This window comes from Echinops telfairi, unplaced genomic scaffold (genome assembly GCF_000313985.2).
Source record: "Echinops telfairi isolate 266 unplaced genomic scaffold, ASM31398v2 ScPeMD7_3533;HRSCAF=4204_1, whole genome shotgun sequence".
Classification (NCBI taxonomy): domain Eukaryota; kingdom Metazoa; phylum Chordata; class Mammalia; order Afrosoricida; family Tenrecidae; genus Echinops; species Echinops telfairi.
In genome coordinates this window covers 30,444,169-30,468,059 of record NW_022107432.1, presented here as the reverse complement: position 1 = coordinate 30,468,059, position 23,891 = coordinate 30,444,169, and the positions used below count along the sequence as shown (strand labels likewise).

At 53.8% G+C, this 23,891-nt stretch overlaps 1 protein-coding gene across 1 annotated transcript in view; it reads right to left on the bottom strand.

Annotated features, from left to right (window-relative positions):
* The window catches only part of LOC115871189 (copine-5-like), an 87,509-nt gene that overhangs the window by 61,775 nt on the left and 1,843 nt on the right, over positions 1–23,891 (bottom strand). Inside the window, exons 2-3 of the mRNA XM_045294782.1 lie at positions 7,906–7,946; positions 7,158–7,204 (exon numbers count right to left, since the gene is read on the bottom strand). Of these exons, the coding sequence (XP_045150717.1) occupies positions 7,158–7,204; positions 7,906–7,946 (88 nt within the window). The remainder of the gene's footprint in view (positions 1–7,157; positions 7,205–7,905; positions 7,947–23,891) is intronic.

The following is a 23,891-nucleotide window of genomic DNA, read 5'->3' as shown; positions in this document are numbered from 1 at the left end:
CGACCCTTTCACACAGATCCTCATGTGGTGGGGACCCCCCAACCATACCATGATTTTTGTTGCTACTTCATCACTATCATTTTTCTACTGTGATGAATCGGGTGACCCCTGGGCAAGGGTTGTTGGACCCCCAAAGGGGTCTCGACCCACAGGTTGAGAACCGCTGCTCCAAGACCACTTCATCCAGCTAGCTGGGTGGGGGTTAGGTTCAAATCCATGAAAACCGCCCAAAGAGCTGTCAAAATGCTTCAGCCGAACGCAGTATTCTGGCTGCAACCTTTCCTCCTCTGAACAAGCACCCATAATCCTCTCCCCGCCACCGTTTCCTGTTAGGATTATCCACGGCCCTGCGCATCTCCCCTTCCAGGTTGCATCTGCCTGACTTCCAGCATGCAGCTCAGTTAGCCAGAGAGACCCAGCTCCCTCCTTCCCCAGCACCTGGTGCACCCCCGCCCAGCACCTCATAAATACAGTGCTGCGGGTACCAGCTAGGAACCGGGGAGTGACCGGGACGGTGGGCCTGAGCACTTGGGATGCTGCGATGCTGCGTGTTTATTGAGCTCCAACGCTGCGCCGCCATCCCTCCTCCCCACGGAGACCCTGGGTGCTGCTCTAGGTTAACGCGCTCAGCTGCTAAGCCAAAGCCTAGAGCTTTGAGTCCTCCTGTGGGCACCACAGAAGAAAGGCCTGGAGACCTACTGCTGGGCAAAAACCCAACCACAGCCACCGAGAGCCCTAGCTAGTGACCAAAGCAAGCAGACATTCGATGGGGGCCTGGGCGTGGGTGTCTGTGCATGAGGGGAGGAGAATTTGGACAGAGCGCCCGGACGCTGCACGACTGGAAGACTCACGACAACAGGTCGGATGTGTCGGATCGGTGTATGTTCTGCCGTGCACGTGCTCGACAACACAAAATCGATTCTGCATCAAAGCCAACAACCAAGAAAGCCCCATGGCGCAGTTCGACTCCGGCATACTCGGCCGGGATCTCGGAGAGCCGGCACAGAGCCAGCAGCAAGCGCTGATACAACATCATCCCATTACAGGTATGACAGTAAAAGGCCCAGAGAGGCTCAGAGGCTTGCTTCCGGTTGCACAGCCAGAAAGGGCCGGGGCCGGGAAGGAAGCACAAGTACAGTCACCCCCTCTCCACACACACACACACACACACACAGGTTGCCCCTCCACAGCTCTGTCCAGACTGTGTGTGTGCAGCGTGGAGAATCAGGGACCCGGAGCCCCATGGAGATCAGTCTCAATTAAAGAATGTAATTAACGTCTGACCAAGCGGTGTCCCTCTAAAGAGGCCCTTGCAGACGTTCATTAATGACTCGCTAAGATGCTAGCACATTCCCATCACATAGCTCGTGTGAAGCGCTGTCAAAAGGCCCCCAACGTAATGAGTTCACTGAAGGGGCCTGAACGTTTCCCCGGCAATCTAGCTCGCACAGTAATTGGTTTAGCATCTTGGAGAAGGTGAAAATGTAAACCTTAATCCAGCGCTCATCTTGGAAATACTTTCAGGACAAAGTTCGCCCTGTCAGGCTGCCTGCCTGTGAGGGAAGCAAGGAAGGTGTTATTTCCGACGATTCCGCCGTCCAGGGAAAGTGAAGTTCGGTGATAAGGTTTGAGTTAGGATGTTTCCCTACCTATTCATACCACGTCACCTGGGAGGGGCCTGGTGGGCTTCTGGCATAGGTCATTTCATGGACTGTGTCCCTTCCCACCCCCACTTGTCTGTCAGTTGGTTGTCTGTGGTGGCTTAGGGACCGTGGTGGCTTAGGGACCGTGGTGGCTTAGGACTGTGGTGGCTTAGGGACCCTGGTGGCTTAGGGACTGTGGTGGCTTAGGGCCGTGGTGGCTTAGGGACTGTGGTGGCTTAGGGACCCTGGTGGCTTAGGGACTGTGGTGGCTTAGGGACCCTGGTGGCTTAGGGACCGTGGTGGCTTAGGGACACTAGGATCTATGTTACTGGCATTTCAAATATCAGCTGGGTCACCCAAAGCGAACAGGTTTCAGCAGAGAGCTTCCAGCCTAAGCAGAAGGAACAGGCTGTCCACTTCAGAGGAGCAGCCACGGAAAACTCTCTGGGAAGCGTCTACACATTGCCAATTGTTTAAAGCCTAAGAATTAGAGGCAGGACATTGTCAGAGAGAGTGGCCAAAGATGAGTCCCTCGGGTCGGAAGGCACTCAAAAGGTGACGGAGGAAGAGCTGCCTTCTGAAAGTAGAGTCGGCCGTCAGGACTCAGATGGCGTGACGCTGGTGGGAATAAAGCCTTCCAAACCCTCCTTTACTGATGAGGCACGACTCAAAATGAGAAGAAACAGCTGAAAGCACTAATTAATAACTGGAACTTGGAAGGCACGTTGTATGAATCTAGGAAATTTGAAAGTTCTTAAAAGTGAAATGGAACGCATGAAGATCGATATTCTAGGCGTTCATGAACTGAAATGGATAGGCATTAGGCATTTTGAATCAGGGAATCATATGGTTTAGTGTGCCAGGAGTAGCACAATCAAAAGGAATGGTGTTGCATTCATCGTGAAAAGGGACATTTCAAGACCTACCTTGAAGCACAATGCTGTTTGTGAGACAGGATAGTGCCTATCAGCACACAGGAAATCCAACCAACACCACCACGGCCCAAATGTATGCACCAACCACTACAGCCAGTGATGCCAAAACTGAAGAACTCTTCACCGTGAGATTGACCAAACATGCAATCGAGGTACAATGATAAGTGTCGATGATTGGAAACAAAGAGAGAAAGGAACCCAAACAAATACCCAAACAATTCCCTGCCATCGAGTCAATATGACCCTAGTGGCCCGTCGGGCGGGGTGGAACTGCCCCTGTGGGCTTCCGAGACTGGAACTCTTCTCCGGAGACCTGCCTTTCTCCCAGGGCGAAGCTGTGCTTCCGGCCTACCAGCCTCATGGCTAGCAGCCCAGTATGTCAGCGGAAGGGGCAGTAGTTGGAAACTAAGGTTTTTGTAAGAGAAATGAAAAATATGGTAGATGCCGAAAAGTAATAAGGAGGGGACAATTAAACAAGGGGAGGACGAAGAAGTGCTGAAGAGGACAGGGGTCAGGCCGGAAGGGCAAGATGTGCCGGAAGGATGCAGCTGGCCAAGGGAACATCTGGGGAGGAGCGTTCCGGAGCGGGAGCAGCCAATGCCAAGGCCTTAAAGGCAGGAAGAGGCCAGTGTGATTGACGTGGCGTGAGGGAGGGTCTGAGTGGAAGAAGGCAAGCTCAGTTAAGGAAAGCAGGTGTGTGGGACCTGCTTGAACATCACCAGGACTATGGTTTTGTGGGATGAGGGCCATTGTGGGTTGGCGCTGAGGAAAGAAAGCAGAGAATCTGACTTGAGTTTTGAACAGGACTCCTCTAGCTACTGGTGGGGAAGTGTGGAGATACCTAGGAGGCCCCTTACCAGCCCCTAAAAGTCTCTGTTAACCTGAGAGTGAGCCCTTGAAGCCTACCCCATGCACTCCATCATGCGGGCCCTTTAGCCTCCATGGCCCCACCCTCAGCAGCTTGGTACGAGTTAGAGCAGTCACCAAGGCCCTTTTCCTCTCTTAGCCAAGGCCTCCCCACCCAGAGGTTTTCCCGGGACAGCGCCTCCTGTGTCACTGGGTGCGTGGAAGCAGACCATCCATTACTTACTCATTCCCTGGGCTAAGGCCCAGTGGCTTGAAGAGTACCAATAAGAGTCAGAAAACGAACAAGCCTAGCTCTCTACTCTCCAGAGTGCAAGTCTCTCTGACTGTACACCAGCGGTCTCAAGTGAGGATGGCCTGGGCCAGTGCAAGGCATCATGGGATGCCTCCCACCGAGCAAGGGCCTCAGGGCATCCAGGCTGGATGTGCAGGGTGAGCAGGGAAGCTCCTGGGGCAGGGGTACATACAACAAATACTGAAGAGTGTTTCCACAGGCAGGGAGGAGGCCTAAGGAAGGCCATCGTGAACCGCTGGCCTTGCCATTAGCAGCCCAACGTGGGGCACTGTGCCCCCCAGAACTTCTGCTACACTGCTCCCTAAATTGTGGAAGCAGTTCTGGAGTTGGGTAAGGGGTCGATTGATGTCAAAATGATGACAGAGTTGTAAGGTGCCTACGAATAAAAGCCTAGCTTGCCTTGATGAGGAGATTGGAGCATTAGACTCTGAACCTGATTCTGGTGAGGGAGCAAAGGATAGTGGTGAGAGAGCTATAGAGAAAGGCGCTGTCACCTTCGAGAATACATACTGTGCCAGCAACAGGAGGTTGCTAGAAATCTGGATATTCACTGTGCTCTAGGGAGGCTTGATTTAAAAGAAAAGGACGAGCTTGTGATTGGACAGGAAAGTGATATTTTTATAGTGTCAAAACAAAACAGAAAGAGTGTCTGAATGATGTTCAAATACCTGATGGAAGGCAGAACTTGTATATGATGAACTTGGACATCTGGCTGATGAGATTTTTAAGCAAGATCTTAAAGGGTTTCCTTCTGGCCACTTAAGAGTAAAATTCAAGAGGAAGGAGGTTTTTCAATGATCTGTGCGGTGAAAACAGAACCTGAAGATTTGGGAAAGGCTGTGACGCAAGCTAAGGGTGCATGTCCTAGGGTTTTCACCAGGGACATGGCTACACGGTTCTGGTTAAAGACAGTAAGCCTATGACTGATGCATCTCACCAATCACCACAGCAGAAAACCTGTCAGCTCAGACTGAAGGGGACCGAGAGAAGATAACTCTGTCTGCCTCTTGGACTTCTCCAGACAGGAAAGAGCTTCAAGGACAACGTGTGTTGTTCTTCAATCAAAGAAAAAGAGGCATCTCTGGAGCAGGTCAGAGATCAGGAGAACCGTTGGAAGGCGGACAGGAAGAAGAGCTGCCTAGGCTTCAGAAGGCGGGGCCACAGCCTCTGGGACCATGGCCCCCTGGATCTCAAAGGGCAGGGCCATGGCTTTCTAGGTTTCAAAGATAGACATTCAACAACTTGGTTCCAGAGTGTGGGTCTGCCATTCACAAGTGCCACAGGTATGGGACCACTGCCCCAAGTTCAGGCTGTGGGGATGCCATGGCCAAGAGGCAGGAAAATGGAGCCTGCCAGGTTCAAGGGATGGGATGCCTCTCCCCTCAGACTTGGAACCATTCTTTCTATCTTTTGGTCTCTTCCTAAAAGCAGCACGAACAAGATCCTGCCCTTCTCATATCTTCCTAGTGGAGGCGGATGTAGACTTGGAAGTTAGAAAGTCAAAAAGGACCAACACACTCAGCATATTTCAAGCTGAAAGAACTGAAGAAAAAATTCAAGCCTCGAGTGGCAATATTGAAGGATTCTACCAGCAAACTATGAGACTGTCTATTCCCATAAAGATGTACTGTCCTGGAAATCCACTGGCGCAGTTCTATGCTGCCCTATAGCATCGCTATGAGTCAGAATTGACTCCACGGCTGTGAGTTTTGGTTGAATGGCCAAAATACTAAACAATGCAGGGAGCATCAAAAGAAAGCAAAAGGAATACACAGAGTCAATGTACCAAAAAGGATTGGTTGACATACCACCAATGAGGCAGCATATCAGGGGGCAAAAAAAACCCCACACCCACACAGCAGTGGTACTGAAGTAAGAAGTCTAAACTGCACTGCAGGCATTAGTGAAAACCAAGGGTCCAGGAATTGACTGAATACCAACTGAAATGCTTCAACAGTCTGATGAAGCACTAAATGCATTCGGCTGTCTATGTCAAGAGATTTGGAAGATAGCTCGTTGGCCAACAGACTAGAAGGACCCAGACTTGTGCCCATGCCAAAGAAAGATGACCCAACAGAGTTTGAAAATTGTTGAGCAATATCACTAATGTCACATGCAAGCAAAGCATTGCTGAGATCATTACAAACCTGGTTTGTAATGTAAAATCTCCTGGTTGCAAGGAGATGCTAGAAATTCAAGTTGGATTCAGAAGAGCACGTGTCACAAGGGATATTACTGCTCACGCCAGATTGGCAGCAAGCTGAGAAGACCAGAAAAATGTTTACTTGTGTTTTATTGACTACACAAAGGCATTCAACAGCATGGATCATCACAAACGATCGGTTAAGAGGTGAGCTTGTGTGGAACCTGTCCATGGGTTAAGAGGCAGCTGCACCAACAGAACAAGGCAAAACCACGTGGTTCAAAGTCAGTAAGGTGTGTGTCAGGGTTGTATCCCTTAACCATTCTTATTCTGCATGCTGAGCAGGTATTCCAAGAAGCTGTACTGTGTCAAGAACACAGCTATCAGGATTGGAGGAAAGCTGACCCACAAGCTGAGATGGGCAGTGGCACAACCTTGAAGCACCTCCTGATGAAGATCCAGGACTGCACTTCAGTATGGATTTCCACTCAGCACACAGAAAACCAAACCACGCTCTCACCACTGGCCAAGAGATCTTCACAGCACAATACATGGAGAAAAGTCACGGCAATGGCCGAGGACTTCATTTTATTTGGATCCACAATCGATGTGTACGGAAGTCGCCGTCGAGAAATCAGACGACATACTGCACTAGGCACTTGGGTGGCACAAAGGTTCTTCAAAGTGTGGATGAGCCACTTTGAGGACAGAGGTGTGCCAGGTGCAAGCCACGGCGTTTCACTCGCCTCCTCTGCGTGCGTGCGGCAGTGGGGCGATGCGTAAGGAGCTCGAGGGAAGAATGGATGCGTTTGGTTTATGGTGCCAGCAAGGGATACCGAGAGCCCCGTGCACGGCCAGAAGAACAAGCACACCCTTCTTGGAAGGAGTACAGTCGGAACAAGGCTCCCCAGAAGCGAGGACAGTGAGTCCTTTGTCCCACATACTTTGGGCCTGTTTTTAGGGCAGCCAGGTGCTGGAAAAGGACCTCAGACTTCGGACCGTCGCAGGGCAGTGGAAACGAGGGAGACCCTCAGGGAGAAGGGCTGACACAGCAGCTCCGATATGCACCCGTGCGGGACCGAGCAGTGCTCGGGTCTGTTGGACACAGGGTCACCGTGATTTGGAACCGATGCACCAGTCCCTGACAACAGTCCCAGCAGGGTGTAGACGCTGCAAGTGAGAACCCGGTCAGGAGGGAGTCCCTCCAGACTTGGGAGACACACAGGCAATCCAGGCCAGGCTGGCCTTTCCGGGGCTCAGAAGGGGGTGGTACATACCTCCCTCCATTGCTTGTTCTCCATTCCTTGTGTATACATGACGCACACTGTGGAGAGAGGGAAAGAAAGGGCTCAAGCCACAGATCAAGACAAAGCCGGGGTCTCAAACGGGGTGGTACCATGGGGAAAGGGAGGGGGTGGTTCCTGAAGGGTCAGGGGTCTTGGTGGGTAGGTCTAAGAGGAAGACACACACACACACACACACACACACACACACACACACACACACACACCACGCATATGCTATGAAGGTACTAGATGCATCAATTAATCCAGAGAGATCAGCATCAGCTCTAGAACATGGGTGCATCTAGGAGGAGGGATCTGCAGTCATTACTTGGAGGCAAGAGCGGGTAGACATTTGGGTTGAATGGAGAATGGGAGGGGGCGGTGCAGGGGTGTGCGGAGTGGGGGTGGGGGGTGGGCAACTGACGTCCAAAGTGTTCCTTTAGAAGACAAAACGGCTTCCTGGGGGAAAGATCTGCAGCCCCACTTGACTGACAGGGAAACTGATCTCAGGGGAGGCCAAGAAGCTGCTGTCAGGGCTTCACCGGTGCAGGGAGTCTGATGGGGCAACAACTCCTCACCCCACTGCTCTCTCTCTGGGCAGCATCAGGGAACACATTAAACAGGGGCCGTGCCCAGCAGTGAGGGAGTGCTCAGTAATTGCTGAGGTTTTCACCGGGGACATTAGTCATCACGTTAACACCGTTACCTTTCCTGTGATTATTGTCAGAGCAGGACTTACGTGGGTCAGACTTGGAAAACATGTCTTTGTCCAAAAGGTTCCTGAAAGAGGGAGAGAGGTGGAATTAGCCCGGCCCTGTGGGGAGGAGGTGTCCTCTGGGAATCCTGCTATGAGACCAGGAGGCTGCCTCCGGCCTGGCCGTGGGCAAAACAGGAAGAAAAGGAAGTTTGGGGGGGGCCAGCGTTTATTAGTCTCTCATTAAAAGCCAGCACTGGGTGGGCACTGGAGGTTCCTGAGCGCAGTCTTCTTCAGGTGGGGCTGCGCTTCCCCCTTGTACCCCCACACCAAGACCACATGCCCTCCCTGGGCCCCAGTGCCTAGGTGCCCGTGGGCCCTCACTCTGGCTCCAAACCCCGGTCAGCCTAACATTTTAGCCCCTTCTAGAAATTCCCCTCTTACCACTTGTTTGTGTGTGTGTGGGTTTAAATCATTTTATTGGGGGCTCGTACAACTCTCATCACAATCCATGCATCTACCCATTGTGTCAAGCACATTTGTACATTTGTTGCCACCATCATTCTCAAAACATTTGCTTTCTACTTAAACCCTTGGTATCAGCTCCTCATTCCCCCCCCCTTGCGAACCCTTGATAATTTATAAATTATTAGCATTTTGTCATGTCTTACACTGTCCGTCGCCTCCCTTCACCCACTTTTCTGTTGTCTGCCCCCTAGGGAGGGCATGTGTGTGTTTTTAATCCAGCCACCCAAATGTGGCCACCCAGTGGCCCTGCTCTCCAGATTCAGCACACCCCTTCTGGGAGCTGCTTATCATTTAAGCAGGATCCTCCTTGGTCAAGGCCTCAGCTAACGAACAGCCCGGCCTTCAGACTTGAAATGACAGATGTGCTGTGTGGGTGAAGGTCTTTGAACACCTATCGGCTGACTCCAAATGCCAGAGTGACACCGGGCCCTCAGGAGCCTCCCCTCCCTGTCACTCAAGCCCAGTGATGGGCCAGGCAGCACCTTAGGGTTTTGCCAATATCAGCTACCAGGTCTCCCACTGTCCTGCAGGATGGCAGTGGAGCAGGGATGGCCCCATTTCATGGATGTGGAAGCCGAGGCACAGAGAGATCATGCCACAGGGACTTGCTGCCGACAGGAAGCAACCCAGCCCTGTAGAAAGCGGCAGTCCAGCTGGGAAGTGACTCATCCCCTTGGAGCCGGTTTCCTCGTCAGCACGATAGGATCAGGCTTGAAGGTTGAAGATGCCCCACCTGCACCTCCAAAATACACCCCTGGCTTCCACCAGCGTCTGCTCCCCTCCAGAGGGTCGGACTGCAACCTCCAGGAAGTTCCGGGCTCCCAGGGGCCCTCACCCAATGATGGCCAGGGTCTGGGGTGTCGCTAACACTTCCTCACACCTCCTCCTGGGAGTCACCTCTGAGGAGAAATCTGCACAGGATCCCTGAAGTTCCGGCAGGGCCTGTGCAGGATCGCATCTTGTGTTCACTCGCTCTACCCCCAGGCACGAGGCCCAGCACCCTCACGGTACCCTGTGACCCCTGCCCTCATGCTCCCTCTGCCCTCTGTAACAGCGATGAATTCCCTTGATAAATGGTCCAAAAGTTAAGCTCCTCCCTTTCCCAACCATCTCAGCCTGTCCCCCTCCCTCTCAGATGTTCCAAAGGGTCTGACTCCCACCACCCTCCAGGGGTCCCTGTGTCCCTTGAAGACCATCTTTTCTCAGAGTAGAGGAAACAGCATTGGACGTGCCACCTCCTGTCGGCTAACTCCAAAGCTCGGAGTGGGCTGGGATCCTCTGACCCACCTTCCCCTTGAGGCCCAGAGAGGAGCAGGGATTGGCCATGTCACATGGCACTCGGGGGGTGGCAGGGGAGTGCCCTGAGTCACCCATCAGCAGCAACCCTCTGGATGACAGCCAATCCCACTGCCCACACCCCTCATCCTGAGGTAGGAGCTAGGGACCGACACACAGACACACCGACTGACTGTCAGATGCAGCCACCACATGGTGCCAACACAGGACATCTTCTCCCGCCTGAGGTGGGTGCTCATGAATCACGGTCAAGGCTCCCGGCCCTGAGCAAACTCCCAGCCACGTCCCCGAGAGAGAAATCCCTAGTCTGAGGGGACCCAGCCCCTGGGGAAGTCGTAGCTCAGCCCCTGGTGAGAACTCTCCCCGTTCAGGGGCTTCTCCTTAAAAGTAGCTACCTTTCCCTGACCCTGTGTGGCCCCGTTCATGACAACCCCGAGACCTGTTCCCAGCCAGCTGTCACTTTGGAAACCATCTGATAAACCTCCGGGCCCACTGTGTGAGCTTCAGATGAAACGATATCGAGGCAGCTTTGAAAAGTAGACAGCAGGGGCTACAGCGGCAGGCCTGTTTTACAGGCTCAGTCCACGGAGGTGGGCTGGCCCATCACTCCTCCTCCCGAAGTGGCTAGGCTTGAGGGCAGGGGTATCTGTCTTGATTTACACAATGGACAAAAACCCTTCACCCAAAGACGACTTTGAAAGAGGGGAACCCGAGGCCTCGTGAGACGCTGGAAAGACAGTGTGTGTGTGTGTGTGTGTGTGTCTTATCTTCAGTGTGTGTGTATGTGTGTGTGTGTGTGTGTGTCTTATATTCAAGCAAGAGAGAGCTTTTCTTATCCCTGTCTGCCTCCCCGCTGGGCCAGAGGCACACAGCTGAAATAATAGAATCCAGCTACCTGGCATCTAGACAGTTCCCTGCTCAGTGTCCTTAGAAATCTCCCCGAACCTGGGGGCGTGGGTCCCCTGGCCCCAGCACGCAAAAGGGTAGGGCACACGCTCCCCCGGGACTCTCCCCAAATTATCCTCCCCATCCTTGAACAAAAGACCGGGTGGCACAAGGTGGGTCAAGCAGTGCATTGCTAACTGCACTATCAGCAGTTCAAAGCCGCCAGCAGTTCTTCTGGAGAAAGGTGAGGCCCTGCTTCTATAAAGACGGACAGGCTCAGAGTCCCTGGAGAGTGGTCCTCCAGTCCTCCAGGGCTGCTGTGGGGCAGGGCCAGGTTGACGAGGGTAGATTTGACTTGGGGTGATGCTGCTAACCCCAGGCGGTCAGGCTGACTCTGACCCACGGGGACCCCTGTCCTGCAGAGTACGACTGTGCCCCTGAGGTTTCTCCTGGCTGTGGCCTTTGGGAAGCAGATTACCAGGCCTTTCTTCGGAGGTCCCTCCGGGTGGGTTTGAACAGTTAGCCTTTGGTTGGCAGCCACCTGCTGAAGTCACTCTCTGCGTCCGTCACCCAGGGATGTCCCCCATCCTTCTAGGCCCATGCAAATCCTCCTTTGATTGAACTTGCCTTCCTTAGACCTTGGCGATAAGCATTTCTTCTTTCCCTCCCCTGGGCTCTGACCCACAGTAAGCCCCACATTACTAGGCCCATGCTGGGCTGCCGGGACTGTGGGTGCCCCTGTCTCCCACACTGGCTGCTCTTCCTCCCGGGCAGGGACCCCACCTCTGCCACAGGACCCCCAGTGTCTCCCTTGGAACAGGGTGTGTGTGGCCAGCTCAATGGATGAGGAAGCCTCTTCCACCTGGACGGAGCAGGGTCATGCACAGGGGCCACCCCGTACACTTGGCTGGGAAAACTTGGGTTTATATCCCAGCTCTTCCGCTCCATGGGCTGCGTACACCTGAACCGATTACAAGCCTTCCTCGTGCCTCAGTTTCCCCATCGGTAAAACCAAATTAAAACCCAAACTCACTGCCATAGAGTCGGTGCTGACTCAAAGGGACCGTAGAGAAGAAGGTTTGAACTGCCCCTGTGAATTTCAGACTGTAAAGGTTTCTGGGAGCAGAAAGCCCCATCTTTCTCTGGCAGAGCTGGCTGGTGGTTTTGAACTGCTGACCTTGAGGACGGAACCACTGCCCCACCAGGGCTCCTCCTCCTATGGAAAGTGGGGCTAAAATCAGTTCCTTCCTCGGGACTTCTTTGGGGATTAGATATTTGGAACTCTTGGGACACAGTCGGACTTGTGGTCACTGAATAAAGCGTACACAAGTGTCCTCCTGGGTGACACTTGGTGACAAGAGAGAGACAGAAAGGTGAAGCAAGTCTTTCCATCCTGGTGGGCCAAGGGAGCCCAACATGCACACCCTGGGCCCCATTCTGGAGAGCCTGTGGGATTCCTGTGGGTTGGGTGGCTGAGAGCAGCCCCCCTCCACTCATCCTGGTTGGGTTCTTCGGCAGCATCTGCCTTCTTCCCCCCACCCCCATCTCAGCCTTGAGGATGCTGCCCACTTTTGCCCAGGTCCCTGCATTGCTCTGCCCATCTCTGACCCCACTGGCCCTTTTCCATCCCACACCCCAACTGTCTGTCCTGATGGGAAGCTCAGGGCCTGTTGGGCCTTCTCTCCTGTGGCCTTGGGATGTTAGCTTCCCCTCCTTGAGTGACGGAGCTCAAATTGTGTGGGACTCGCTCCCGCCCCCAGTTGTCGTAATGCGGGTTGCTGGGCCTGGTCCCACCGTCTGGCTGTGTAGCTCGAGGACAGGGCCTAGAAGGTCTATCCAAACAGGTGGCCGCTCTTGCATCCGTTGTCTCTGAGGGTGGGAGTCCAGACATCCCAGGTTGAGTCTCAGGGTCTCACCATGTTCACTTTCCCTGCAACCCTTGAAGGCACTTTACAATGTAAAGCACATTCCCTGCGATCCTCACCCGGACGGTTCCACTGAAGCCCAGAGATGGAGATTAATTCTCCACAGTCACACAGCCAGTAAGAAGCCCTGGCTTAAACTAACAAAAAAACAAAGAAGCCCTCACTTGAAACAGGGCCTGAGCCAGGGGCGCACGGATAAGACCAGATCACAAGTGCTTCCTCTGCCCATTCTGTCTTCCGAGAGCTCAGAGAGAACCTTTTGCTTCCCGACAGGCAAAAAAAAATTTTTTCCCCCCAAAGAGCACAAAAACCCTTCAGCTGTCCGAGTGGCAGGCTGGAGCTTGGCTGCTTTTGTTCCTGAAATGAAGGCCAGGGAAGCAGAGCTGAGGGCCCCTCTCCTTCCCGCTCTCCCCAAGGAATCCTTTCCAATTCAGCAGCGGTGGGAAAAGGACCATCGTCCGTCCGCTGGGCCACGAGGTTAGGAGTTTCTGAGGCCCCAGCAAAGGAGAGTGAGCATTGGGAAGGCAGAAATGAGATGGTCATCGGAGAGGGGAGACACAGCCCTGACCTCAGGGAGCCCCAGGCTGAGGGGAGACACAGATGTTACCCTGAAAGAGCCCTCATCTGTGGGGAGACACATTTGTCCTTGGGGAGCTCAGACTGGGCGAATGACCACCGTCAGGACTGCCTGGGTGCACGCAGCAGGGACCCTGGCCGCACCGTCTCCCCTGCGCCTCCCTTGGGAGCGAGCGTCGAAGGAGCTGCCTGTAAAGCACCCACCCTCGCAGCTGTTTCTGAGCCAGGGGTCCTTAATGGAGGCGGATCCATTATGGGAAAGTGTGGATGCCGTGACATCTAAATGCATCTTTTCGGAGAGCTTTCATTAGATCTCCAAAGCGGTTTATGAAGTCAAAAAGGTTAAGAAAAGATGGGGGTTTTTTCTTCCCAACCACCTGCCCTAAGCATCCCTGGGGTGGGGCATCAAGTGCACAGCCTTGCACTGCTGGCTCAGAAACCCAGTTCGTCTCTTCTGGCTGTATGACCTCAGGCAAGTCCCTTCACCTCTCTGTGCCTCCGCACTGCCATCCGTAAAGTGGGGTGGGGTGGGGGGGGGATAGCTTCCTCAGTCGTGAAGAGAGTTTATGTTGACACTCAGGGAATTTTTGAGGCAAGAACAAGAATTTACTTATGAGCCCTGGTGGCGGAGTGGGTTGTGAGCTGAGCTGCTAACAGGAAGGTCAACAGTTCAAAACCACCAGTTGCTCCCAGGGCAAAAAAGATGAGGCTTTCTGCTCCCCTAAAGATTTTTAGTCTCAGAAATCCAGAGGAGCCGTCTGACTGTCCTGTGGGGTCGCTATAAATAGAAACGACTTGATGGCAGCAGGGTTTGGGGTTGGTTTTTATCTGCAAAGCCGTTAAAATGGGGTCTGGCAGAGAGGAAGTTACAGTAGTAAGTGCTTACTCAGGGCCTGGGGAAATAGAGGTGGCACCCACAGTCTTCCCTCCCTGTTCTGAAATGTCTAGCTAGGGCAGGACCTCTAACCCTGGCACACCTCAGGGTAGGTGGGCCAAGATCCTGAGGGGCCCCACAGAGACTCTGAGGCCTGGAGGTCTGCCAACAACACCCCAAACAGCCGGCTGTTCCCCAGAGGCTGGCCAAGGGGGCCTACAGGGAGGAAGGACGAAAAGCCAAGCATGTGGTCTGAACAGAGCTCTGGGTCAAGTGCTTCATCAGTGACACCCTTCATTTGCTCCACGGACTCCTGCCAAGAGGCAGCATCACCTCGATTTCAGTGAGAAGGCCAGGGTCACCTGGCTTCGTCATGGTGAGATCTGAACTCGGAAGCCCAAGCTGGTTTGGAGGTGCCACAAAGAGAAACCCCAAACCAGAGCTTCTCAAAACCCCCAACCGTCCAGCCGTGTCCGCACACCCTCAACCCCCCAACAGCTTCCGCAGAGCAGCGCCCGAAGGAATGAAGGAACGCAGGAAGGACCGAAGAGGAGGACGGGGGTCCCCTGTCTGCTCCAGCCCCGCTCCTCAGTGGATGGGCGGAACCAGTCTGAGGAAAGGCCGGAGAGAGCTGGGACCCAGAGCGCCTTGGCACCCAGCCCCTGGCACTGGCCCATCTCCCCTTTCAGACCCAGCACCTCACCGGAGTGCACCGTCTCCCTGCCAGGCAACCTCGGCCAAGGTCTAAAAAGCAATTATCATGTGGCTTGAGGAACAATCTTTTCTGGGGCTATTTGCATTTCTATTCTTGCTAATTACTGTTAACCATTGGCCCTCCCACAGCTGTGTGTGGGGGTGGGGGGGATGGGTGCTCTGGCCTCTGATGCAGCTATGCTGGAATCCCCACTGGTTTACTGGCAAGTCCCCGCCCCTGGGTAAGTTACTTCACCACTGTGTCCTCAGCCGGGGCTTGGGTCACCTCCCTCCCCCTGTGGGACAGTTTTGAAGACAAGCATCTTAGATCAAGCTGCAGGTGGCGTGTCCTTGATTGTCTCTCTCCTTGAAGACCCCTCCAACAAGTCCCGGCGATTCCAACTTCAAGACCACCTCCTGAATCTGCTCCCCCTTGCCCTCCCACCACCACCACCACCACCTCTCACCTGGAGCGGCAGGGGTCTCGGGCCAAGACACTTGCCAAGATTCCTGCTCCTCTCACCCTCTCGCCCATCTTCTTCCCAGTAACTGGAGACATTCTTAAGTGAATCCGATCACCATGTTACCCGTGGTACACAGGTGTAACATGTTAGACCTCCCTCACAACTGCTGTTGGAACAATCGACCTAACTCCTCGGCCTGGTCCACAGGGCCATGATCTGGACCTGCGTCTCTGCGGTGTCATCATTCCGCCCGCCGTGCCTCGTCCACACTGCACCAGCCACACCGGCCTCCCTACAGTTCCACAGGCATACGAAGGGCCTTCCTGCCACAGGGCCTTTGCACCTGCTGTTCTTCCTACCTGAATCACCTTCCCCCAGGTTCTCCCCCAGCTGGCGTTCTCCTCTCCGATACAGGCTCCAACACCACCTGCCCGTCTTGTCGATAAAGCATCCCCAACAACATGGACTCAGTTACAGAGCGTTATCCCTGACAGATGGTGTTTGTGTTTCAGAAAAACTTTGTATGCCTGGTTATATCCGACCCCCCTCTGAGAGTTCGGTAAGGGAGAGGTTTCTCTTGTTCACTACGGCATCCCCAGCACTTAGCGTTGTGTCTGGGACAGAGAAAAGTCTCGGTAGCAAATGATGAACAATATTAATTACCAAACGCATAATGTACTGGTCATGGGCAGTAACTGGTGTGCATCACCACCACCATCAAGGCTATCCAACATGCTCCAGTTTACCTAGAATGTCAGAGGCATCGTTTCTCTGGTCGTCATAGCAATACTACAGGATGTACACAGGACCGGTAGACCCCAGTGAGTGGACAGTAAAATCCAGGTTGGTGCAAATGGATTGCTTTCACGTGATCTCTCTCACCACAGCCTTACAACTCCTGCCATGTGATTGGATGAGACTACACAAATAGAAAGCTGTGGCCCACCAAGGGAACTGGACTCAAGACACATGGCACCCTTGTGGGGGTAGAGCCAGGCACATAAAGGGTATAGCACCCTAAGAAGGGGGATTGGTCAGTTTTGCCATCCAGCTAGGTTTAAAATGAGCCATCCCAGAGGTGGAATACAAGGACTAGATCATGAAGAAGAGACAGGAGTACATTCTTTGGACCCTGCATCCCTGGGCTGAGAACCTCCTAGACCCCAGAAACATAGCTGTAACACCGGAGATGGTGAGAGACGGGGGCAGAGAAAGTGTTCATGGGACCAGGAGACCAGCATAAGATGGCACAGTGGGCTTCCTGGCTCAGGGATTGAGAAAGCTGAGCACATCTGGGGGCAGGGGGGGCGGGTATTGGCAGAGCAGAGTGTCACCAGACGCTGGACAAAGTGAGGCTCACCAACCCACTGGGGGCCTTCAGGCAGACTTGCTAGTGGAGTTGGATGCCCCTGGACCCTTATCAGTGGAACTCAAGACCGTTGTGAGATTTGCATGAGCAGGGTAGAATCCAGCCGGTTTTAGAGGCCCAAGGAACTGAGGGGCGGAGGCCAGCCTACACACACAGCTAAGCAGAGACTGGCCTGGCAGAAGAATGAATCCTAAATTGCAACCTGTTCCTTCTCCCTTGAGAAAGACCGACACAGTGGGCGTGGCCCAGGAGTCCTGTGTGAACAAGGTCAGGAACGATGGAACCCACCCAGCAGGGTGCCGTGGGAGGCACAGACGGCGTCATAATTGGTGAAAGGGTTGGCAAGAGGTGGTGAGGCTGACCTCGTCTTCACCGGAGCCAGCCAGGGGCGGGTACTGGTGGTGATTCCCCCGCGCCCATGTCGGAAGCGAGAAGATGTCAGATCACATTAAACCACACAGCCCAGGTCTTGGAACAGCTAAGGCAGGGACTGCTCGATGTCTGTCTCCTGCCCGGGATTCTTCGATACCAAAAGGCATGAAGCTTTCTCAGCGGAACCTTCAGGGACTATGTTAAGTCGGCAGAGGTCATATTAAGGAACAGAGGCGCCTTTCAGTGCAGCACCAGCTCGGGTGGGGTGGGGGTGGGAAGATTTCTTTTCTTGCTCAGGAAACTGTAAGAAGACAACTAGTCAAGGGCCGGGCAGACTTGCACGTGGAGACTCAGTCCCCAGTCACCTAACACTGGCTGTGCAGAGACTATGGGAAAGTCTGAGGAACCATCCTCAGAAATGTCAACCTGAGGTCCCTGCCAGTCCCAGAGGACTCAGGTGGCCTCTGGAGCCATCTGAGAAACCCATATGACAGGTGTCACGGATGTCCCCTGAAAGACCCTCTGCACTTCCCTCCTGTTAATAGAATCCAATTTGGTTCAGGTACCTGGTGAAGATCCCTTCCACCTGGTATGGCGTGAACAGAGCACCCAGCTCTGACCATGGAGCTAGAGGACAGAGCCCGCAGGGAGAGCTTCACCGGGGCCAAGCGCGCCAGATTAAAAAGAGCCTTTCAGAGAAAAGACTTCCGGCTCCCTGTATTTGGATGTGGTTGTGATGCCTGGGGCCAAGGCAGCCTTCTTGTGACAAGGCAGCTGGTCCTCCTGGCTTAGAAGATGGCATTGTAGAGAAGGCAAAGAAAACTGACCATCTCCTGACCCCACTGTGATCTGAGAAAAATAAAGGCCGTTGGGGTCAAAGACACTATCTCTCAGTAGGGTGACTGCTAAGTCCAGCTCAAGCCTTCCCAGTGGAAACCTGCTCCTCTGGGCTCCATCGCGTTCCAGGTGTGTGGTTCTGCCGGCGCTTCGACTTCCGCGGCTTCACTCTATCGCGGTTTTTGCGTAACAGCACCCACTGCCTACACCCGCTCCTTCAGAGGAAAAAGACGGCGACCCACCTGTAGAGCACATCCCTTAAGTCATTTCATAGGCTATTGATTACAGTATTTGTAAGAACTATGTATAATAATACTGTATATGAAATATGTCATACTGTAAACTAGATGCCATAAATAAAATAATAAATAATAAATGATCATTGTAATGTCCAAAATGTTTTACTGTATTTTCCCTTTTTCGTTTAATAAATTGGGTAATACGAGTGTAATGGTGACTAAAGGGTGTTTTTTCATGTCCTCTATGCTCTAACTACGAAAATATTTGATTTACAAATAAGGAATCCTACTTCGCGGAATTTCATTTATCATGGTAGGGTCTAGAACCGATTAACCGCGATAAACGAGGGTTCACTGTACTCTCCAGCGATGAAGGCCACAGCTCTAGGCAGGGAGGACTGTGGGCAGGGGCCAGAGGAAGGATGGTGAACTCTGGCCACGTGGGCAGGGTGCCGCAGAAGGCTGGCTGCCATCCCGGGACTCTCTCTGGTCTCTGCTCGCTCGGGATTCCCCCAATCTCAGGTTCACCTCTCAGAGTCACGGGCACCCTGGAACAAGGAAGGCTTCTCCCATCGCTGGGGACAGGCAGTCTTGGTCATGCCTGCCATGGTTGATACCCCTGGAGACCCCAACCCCAGTCTTCAAGAAGTCCCTCGCGGTTCTGAAGTCTAAAAACCAAAAACCTGGAGGGGAACACTCCCTCCCAAACATATCAACTGTTGGACCGTGGGCAGGTCCCTTCACCTCCAGGTGCCTTGAACGGTTGTCCAGTTAACAAGGGTAACTGTGTGAGGTGGAATTCTCAGATGATCCCCAAGATGCCCACCTCCTGGGCGACGAGCCCTGTATAAACCTCTCCCCTGAAGTGTGGGCTTCTTCCTAGCTGCCATGCAGTCGGTCCCCGATTCCTGGCGACCTCATTACACGACAGAACGAAACTCTGCCCAGCCCTGTGCCACCCCCTCACTGGTGGTGATCAGACCTTTGTGATCAGGGGGGTCTCCCTGGGCCGAGTTTCAGAAGTGGATCACCAGGCCTTTCTTCCTAGTTAGGCTGGAAGCTCTGCTGAACACATGTTCCGCATCAGAAGCCTCTTTTGACAGAGGGGTGGAGGCTGCACACGAAATGCATGGCCTGGGACTCAGACCAAGACACCTACCTGCACGAAGGTGAGAATTCTACCAGAGACCCCACTGTGGTTGCTTCCTCGAAGAAGTTGCGTTATACGGCAAAGGGGATCCGATACGCAGCCCAGGGACTCCAAACCAAGACACCAACCCCCTGCCATCCAGTCCATGCTGACTCACAGCGACCCCCAGGACAGGGTGGGACTGCCCCGTGAGTTTCCGAGATGGCAACTCTTGGCAGGCGTGGGAAGCCCCATCTTTCTCCTCCTCTGTGCTGACACTGTTATGCTGACTGTTGGAGCACACTAACTGGAGAGTATCCTTCTAGCGCTGAGGAAGGAAACTGCCGCAGGACGCAAGGGCCATGTGGCTGGGACCCAAGAGAGGGGCTCAGGGAGCTGACAGCCACTCCCAGTCAATACCCAGCAAGGAAACGGAGACGTATTCATAGGACCTGAACAAGATGCCCACCTCTTGAAAGAGCCCGGCCGATGACCGGCGCCCCAGCTTAGAGGAGATAGCAGCCACAGCTGACACCTCCATTTCTACCCGGTGAGACGCTGGGTGGGGCGCTGTGCCCGGACTGTTGACCTACAGCAGCTGTGAGATAATAAATGCAGATTGTTTTAGGCCACTGGGCTTGTGATCATTTGTTATGCAGCAATTGAAATCTAATACAATCATCTTCGGTTGAACCACATGAAATTGCTCCTTTAGTAGGTCAGAATCAGTAGCATCCAGGCAATTTCCGACAGTTCAGCCTCAGACAGTGCGAAGTGCCTCGCATGTAGTACGCACTGGATAACGGTGGCTGTTCGCATGCGCTGCACTCTTCTCAACGGGAGTGCCTTGGCAGATGCAATAGCTGGAGTCGACCTCGTTCTTCTAGCACTGGCTTTGAGAGCTGCCCCACTGTGCCCAGGCCTCTCACTCCCCAATAGCACCCTCTTTCTGGCTGTCAGAAGAAAGCGCTCAGAGCCACCTCACACCCTGCCAGAGCTGGGCAGCCTCTCAGGCCCCCAGGCAGCAAAATACCAGCCTGAGCAGATAGCACCAAACAATGCCTCCAGGGCAGAGGCAGCTGGCAGCCCCACCAGGGGAGGGGGCAGCTGCTTGAGGCAGATTCCAGCAGGGCGAAGCAACCAGCCTATCTCCAGACTCCTCCTCCCGGGGGTCTCAGGAGTTCCCCCACCCCATGTGGAGTCCTACTCTTCTACCAGGGCATTGCATCTGCAGCAGGTCCCTGCCGAAGGGTTTCCATTACATAAAAAGTCAAAATCATCCTTTCTAACGAACTCGGCCGCTCCAGGCGGGATGGAGAGGCTTGAAAAAAACGGAGAGGCCCTTGGGGGTATGGGCACACTGGGAAACAGACGTTTTGATTAGGTCTGCAGTCCCCCTCAACGTTTGGGAAGGTCTAGAATAGACCACACGAGGAAGGCGAGGTTGGGGGCTTGGGGCAAGGGTCTTTCAAGTCACCATTTCCACAAGGTGTCCGCTCGTGCTCGGCCCCACAAACCACCCACCCTACCCTCTCCCCCAACAGCCCTTGTCACTGCCATAGAGTCGACGCTGTCTCATAGTGACCCTATCGGACAGGGAAGAACGGCCCTGCAGGTTTCAGAGACTGTCACTCTTGACAGGAAGGGAAAGCCTCACCTTTCTCCCACAGAGCGGCTGCTGGTTTTGAACTGCCATCCTTGTGGGTGGCAGCCCAAGCCATAACGACGATGCCACCTGGGCTCCTTAAACAACCCTTGAGAATATCTAAATGAATCCGATCTCCAGGCCCCCCACAAATGGAGGCCCAGATACAGAGACGGATCTTTATTTACTGCCAGCTGTCACCACAGCCAAACCAGCCGCCGTGTGTCTTAGTCGACCTATGCTCCCCAGGGTGCCCAATGGCAGATTCTTTTCTGTCTGAAGTACACGGTCAGGCTTTTCTTCTGAGGCGCCTCTCGGTGGACCCGAACTACCAACTTTCCCCTTAGTAGCCCAGCGCTCTTCCAGTTCTCGCCACGAAGGGGCTGCTGGCCAACAGTGAAAAGCAGACAAACCCAACCCACTGCCATCGGGTCAATTCTGACTCAGAGCCTCCCTCTACAGCAGCGGTGCTGAACCTTCCTCATGCCAAGACCCTTTAATGGCTTCTCATGTGGTGGTGACCCCCCAACCATAAAATGATTCTCTTTGCTACTGCATCACTCTCATTTTGCTACTGTTACGAATCGAATCGAGTGACCACTGTGAAAGGGTCATTTGACCCCCCAAAGGGGTCGCGACCCATAGGTTGAGAACAGCTGCTCTATAGGGTTTCTGAGACTGTCAATCTTTATAGAAACAGACAGCTTCATCTGTCCCCCTCCAAGTGGTTGGTGGGTTTGAACCATCAACCTTTCAGCTCAATGCCTAACCCAGAGTATCGCCGTGCTTCCTTTGTCAACAAACAGGCAACAAAGCTGACCATTCATGGGCTAGCCTGTGTAATGCTCCTGAATGTATGTGAGAAGGTTCATTATGCTACTTTACAGTTGAGGAAACTGAGGTAGAAACAGGTGAAAGAGCTCAGGCAAGGCCACACCCAGGGTCAGAACTGAGATTGGAACTCAAGCCGACAAAACCAGAACTCACGTTCTTAACCAGCCTGCCAAACAAGGCCTTCTAATCTTCAGCCAAGTTCACCGAGGTGAAGAGAATCACTTGGGGGTGGATGATAAATGAGCCACAGAGATACACTACGTGTGTCCATGCCAGTGTCATCTGTGACATGGCTGGCTGGGACCCCCAGCAGCTCTGGGCTGATGCTCAGGCCCAGCCCGACACCAGGCAGGTGTGCTCACTCAAGAGTGCCCTGGGACAGGCATGGCTGGGCCCTGCCCTAAGCCCAAGGCTGGGGGTGTGTCAGGGACCTTCCTAAGCGGGGATGCAAACTGGAAACCACCATTTCTGAGAACCACAAGATCTTCCCGAGATGCTGAATTCCTCAACGTCAGATGCCTATCCCAGAGTCCTGAGTTCTCATCCCTCCAACACCTCCACCTGTCCCTTGTTCCCTGCCCACCAGCAGGTGTCACAAAGATGCTCAGGGATCCCGGTTATCCCTGACCAGGGGTGGGAGGCTTGACTCATCAACCAGCAATGAAGAACATGCTGGAGATGGCTCTCTAAGTAGCTCTCTTTCTTCCCCATCGTCCTCGTCTCCTTCTCTCTGTCGTGGAACTCGGAGAGTGGGACCTGGTGGAGGCCAAGCGACGGATCTACAATTTCAATCCAGACTCCTTTCATTCCAACGATCTCCTCCCTCCACCCCAAAGAAACTCCCACCTGCCCCCTCCTCTGGCTTTCTGGAGGGCAGGGGCAGGGCTGCCCCCAAGCTACGGGTCACACCCCTAGGTTGGCCCCAGAAACACAGCCCCCAGGAACCCATATGCATCCCTGGGTACCTCTTAGGCAAGAAGTCTAATTCTGTTCCAGAGACCAGACAGGAGGGATCGACAGGAGGGCTGCCAGCCTAGAATCATTTGTGTTGTGTGAATGTCCCCCGTTAATTCTGACTTGTAACAAACCTAGAAGCCAGAGTAGAAGGGTCCCATTGCACAAACCCTTGCGGAAGCAGACTGCCACAGAGCAGTCTTCCACAGAGCAGCTGGTGGGTTCGAACCACCAACTGTTAGCCACCAAGCGCCACCACTACAGCGCCAGATCTCCTTAGGGCAATCCTAGTCGCCATTTCTTGAGCACCTACTGTGTGCTTAAGTAAGAACGAACTGATGTGCCGTTTCAAGATCCCTTAATCCTGCAAGCTACCCCATGAGTCGTGAGCACCCACTATGCGCCAGGGCTCTGAGCTCCCGAGCGACCTCTGTGAACAAGGCTTACGGAAGAGTTTGCGGTGCTCCTCATCCTGTGCGTGGCAGACTAAGCCTGAGGCTCAAGGCGTGTCCCTAGTGGTAGAGCAGATTCCCTCAAGAGGTCTCACTCCAGAGTCACCACGCCATCTGCCTCCTCCATCTATCTATTCCAGTGGAGTAGAGGGCTCCCAGGGTCTGAGTCAGGAAGGGGGTTCCTACCCTCCAGTGAGCGGAATTGTTTTGGAGGAGGAGGGAGGAACTCTACACCCCTGTGGCGTCTCCTACAAGGTTCAGTTCTCAGAGTATGTGAGCGATCCCATGGGCCCGAGGGCCATGGGAGACTGTGCTTTGGGTTGTGTGTACCATGGGTGAAAGGGATGCCAGGAGTTGGGTAAGCAGGCGGCAGACTTTTCAGGGGGGCAGAGACGAAGGAGGGGTGAAACCTCAATGAGAAATGGGCTGTGCAGAGACTCTGAGAGGAAGTCAGGATGGATGAGGGGGTAACTCTAAAGCAAGGCTTGGGCCAGGTCCCCACCAGCCCTTCCACCCCAGATCTATGGAATCAGAATCGATGTCGTTGAACAATGTGTTCTTAAGAACCACCTGGTGATCCTAAAAAAAAAAAGGTGACTCTGATCCCTCTTATCTGGGATAGAAAGGCCAATTCCCAGCAGGAAGTGGAGCTGGAATGAACCAGTTGAGGAGCCCTTCTATGAAGACAAGGGGCAAGATTGAAACCTAGGGGCATGGGGGGGGGCGGGGGCGCGGAGGAGGGGGTGTGCGTGTGTCTGTCAGGCGCAGGGAAGGGAAGGCAGATGCTGTGGCAGCTGCTGATGGCTGAGGAGGTGAGATTGGAGCTAATGGGCCATCAGGAGTCTCCCAGCAGAGTAATGGCAAGATGCAAATCGTGTTGGGAGATGTTTCTGACAGTGGTCTGTGTGAGATCCACGGGGAGGCACAGGGGTGGGGTGGGGGGGTTGTCATCGGAGCCC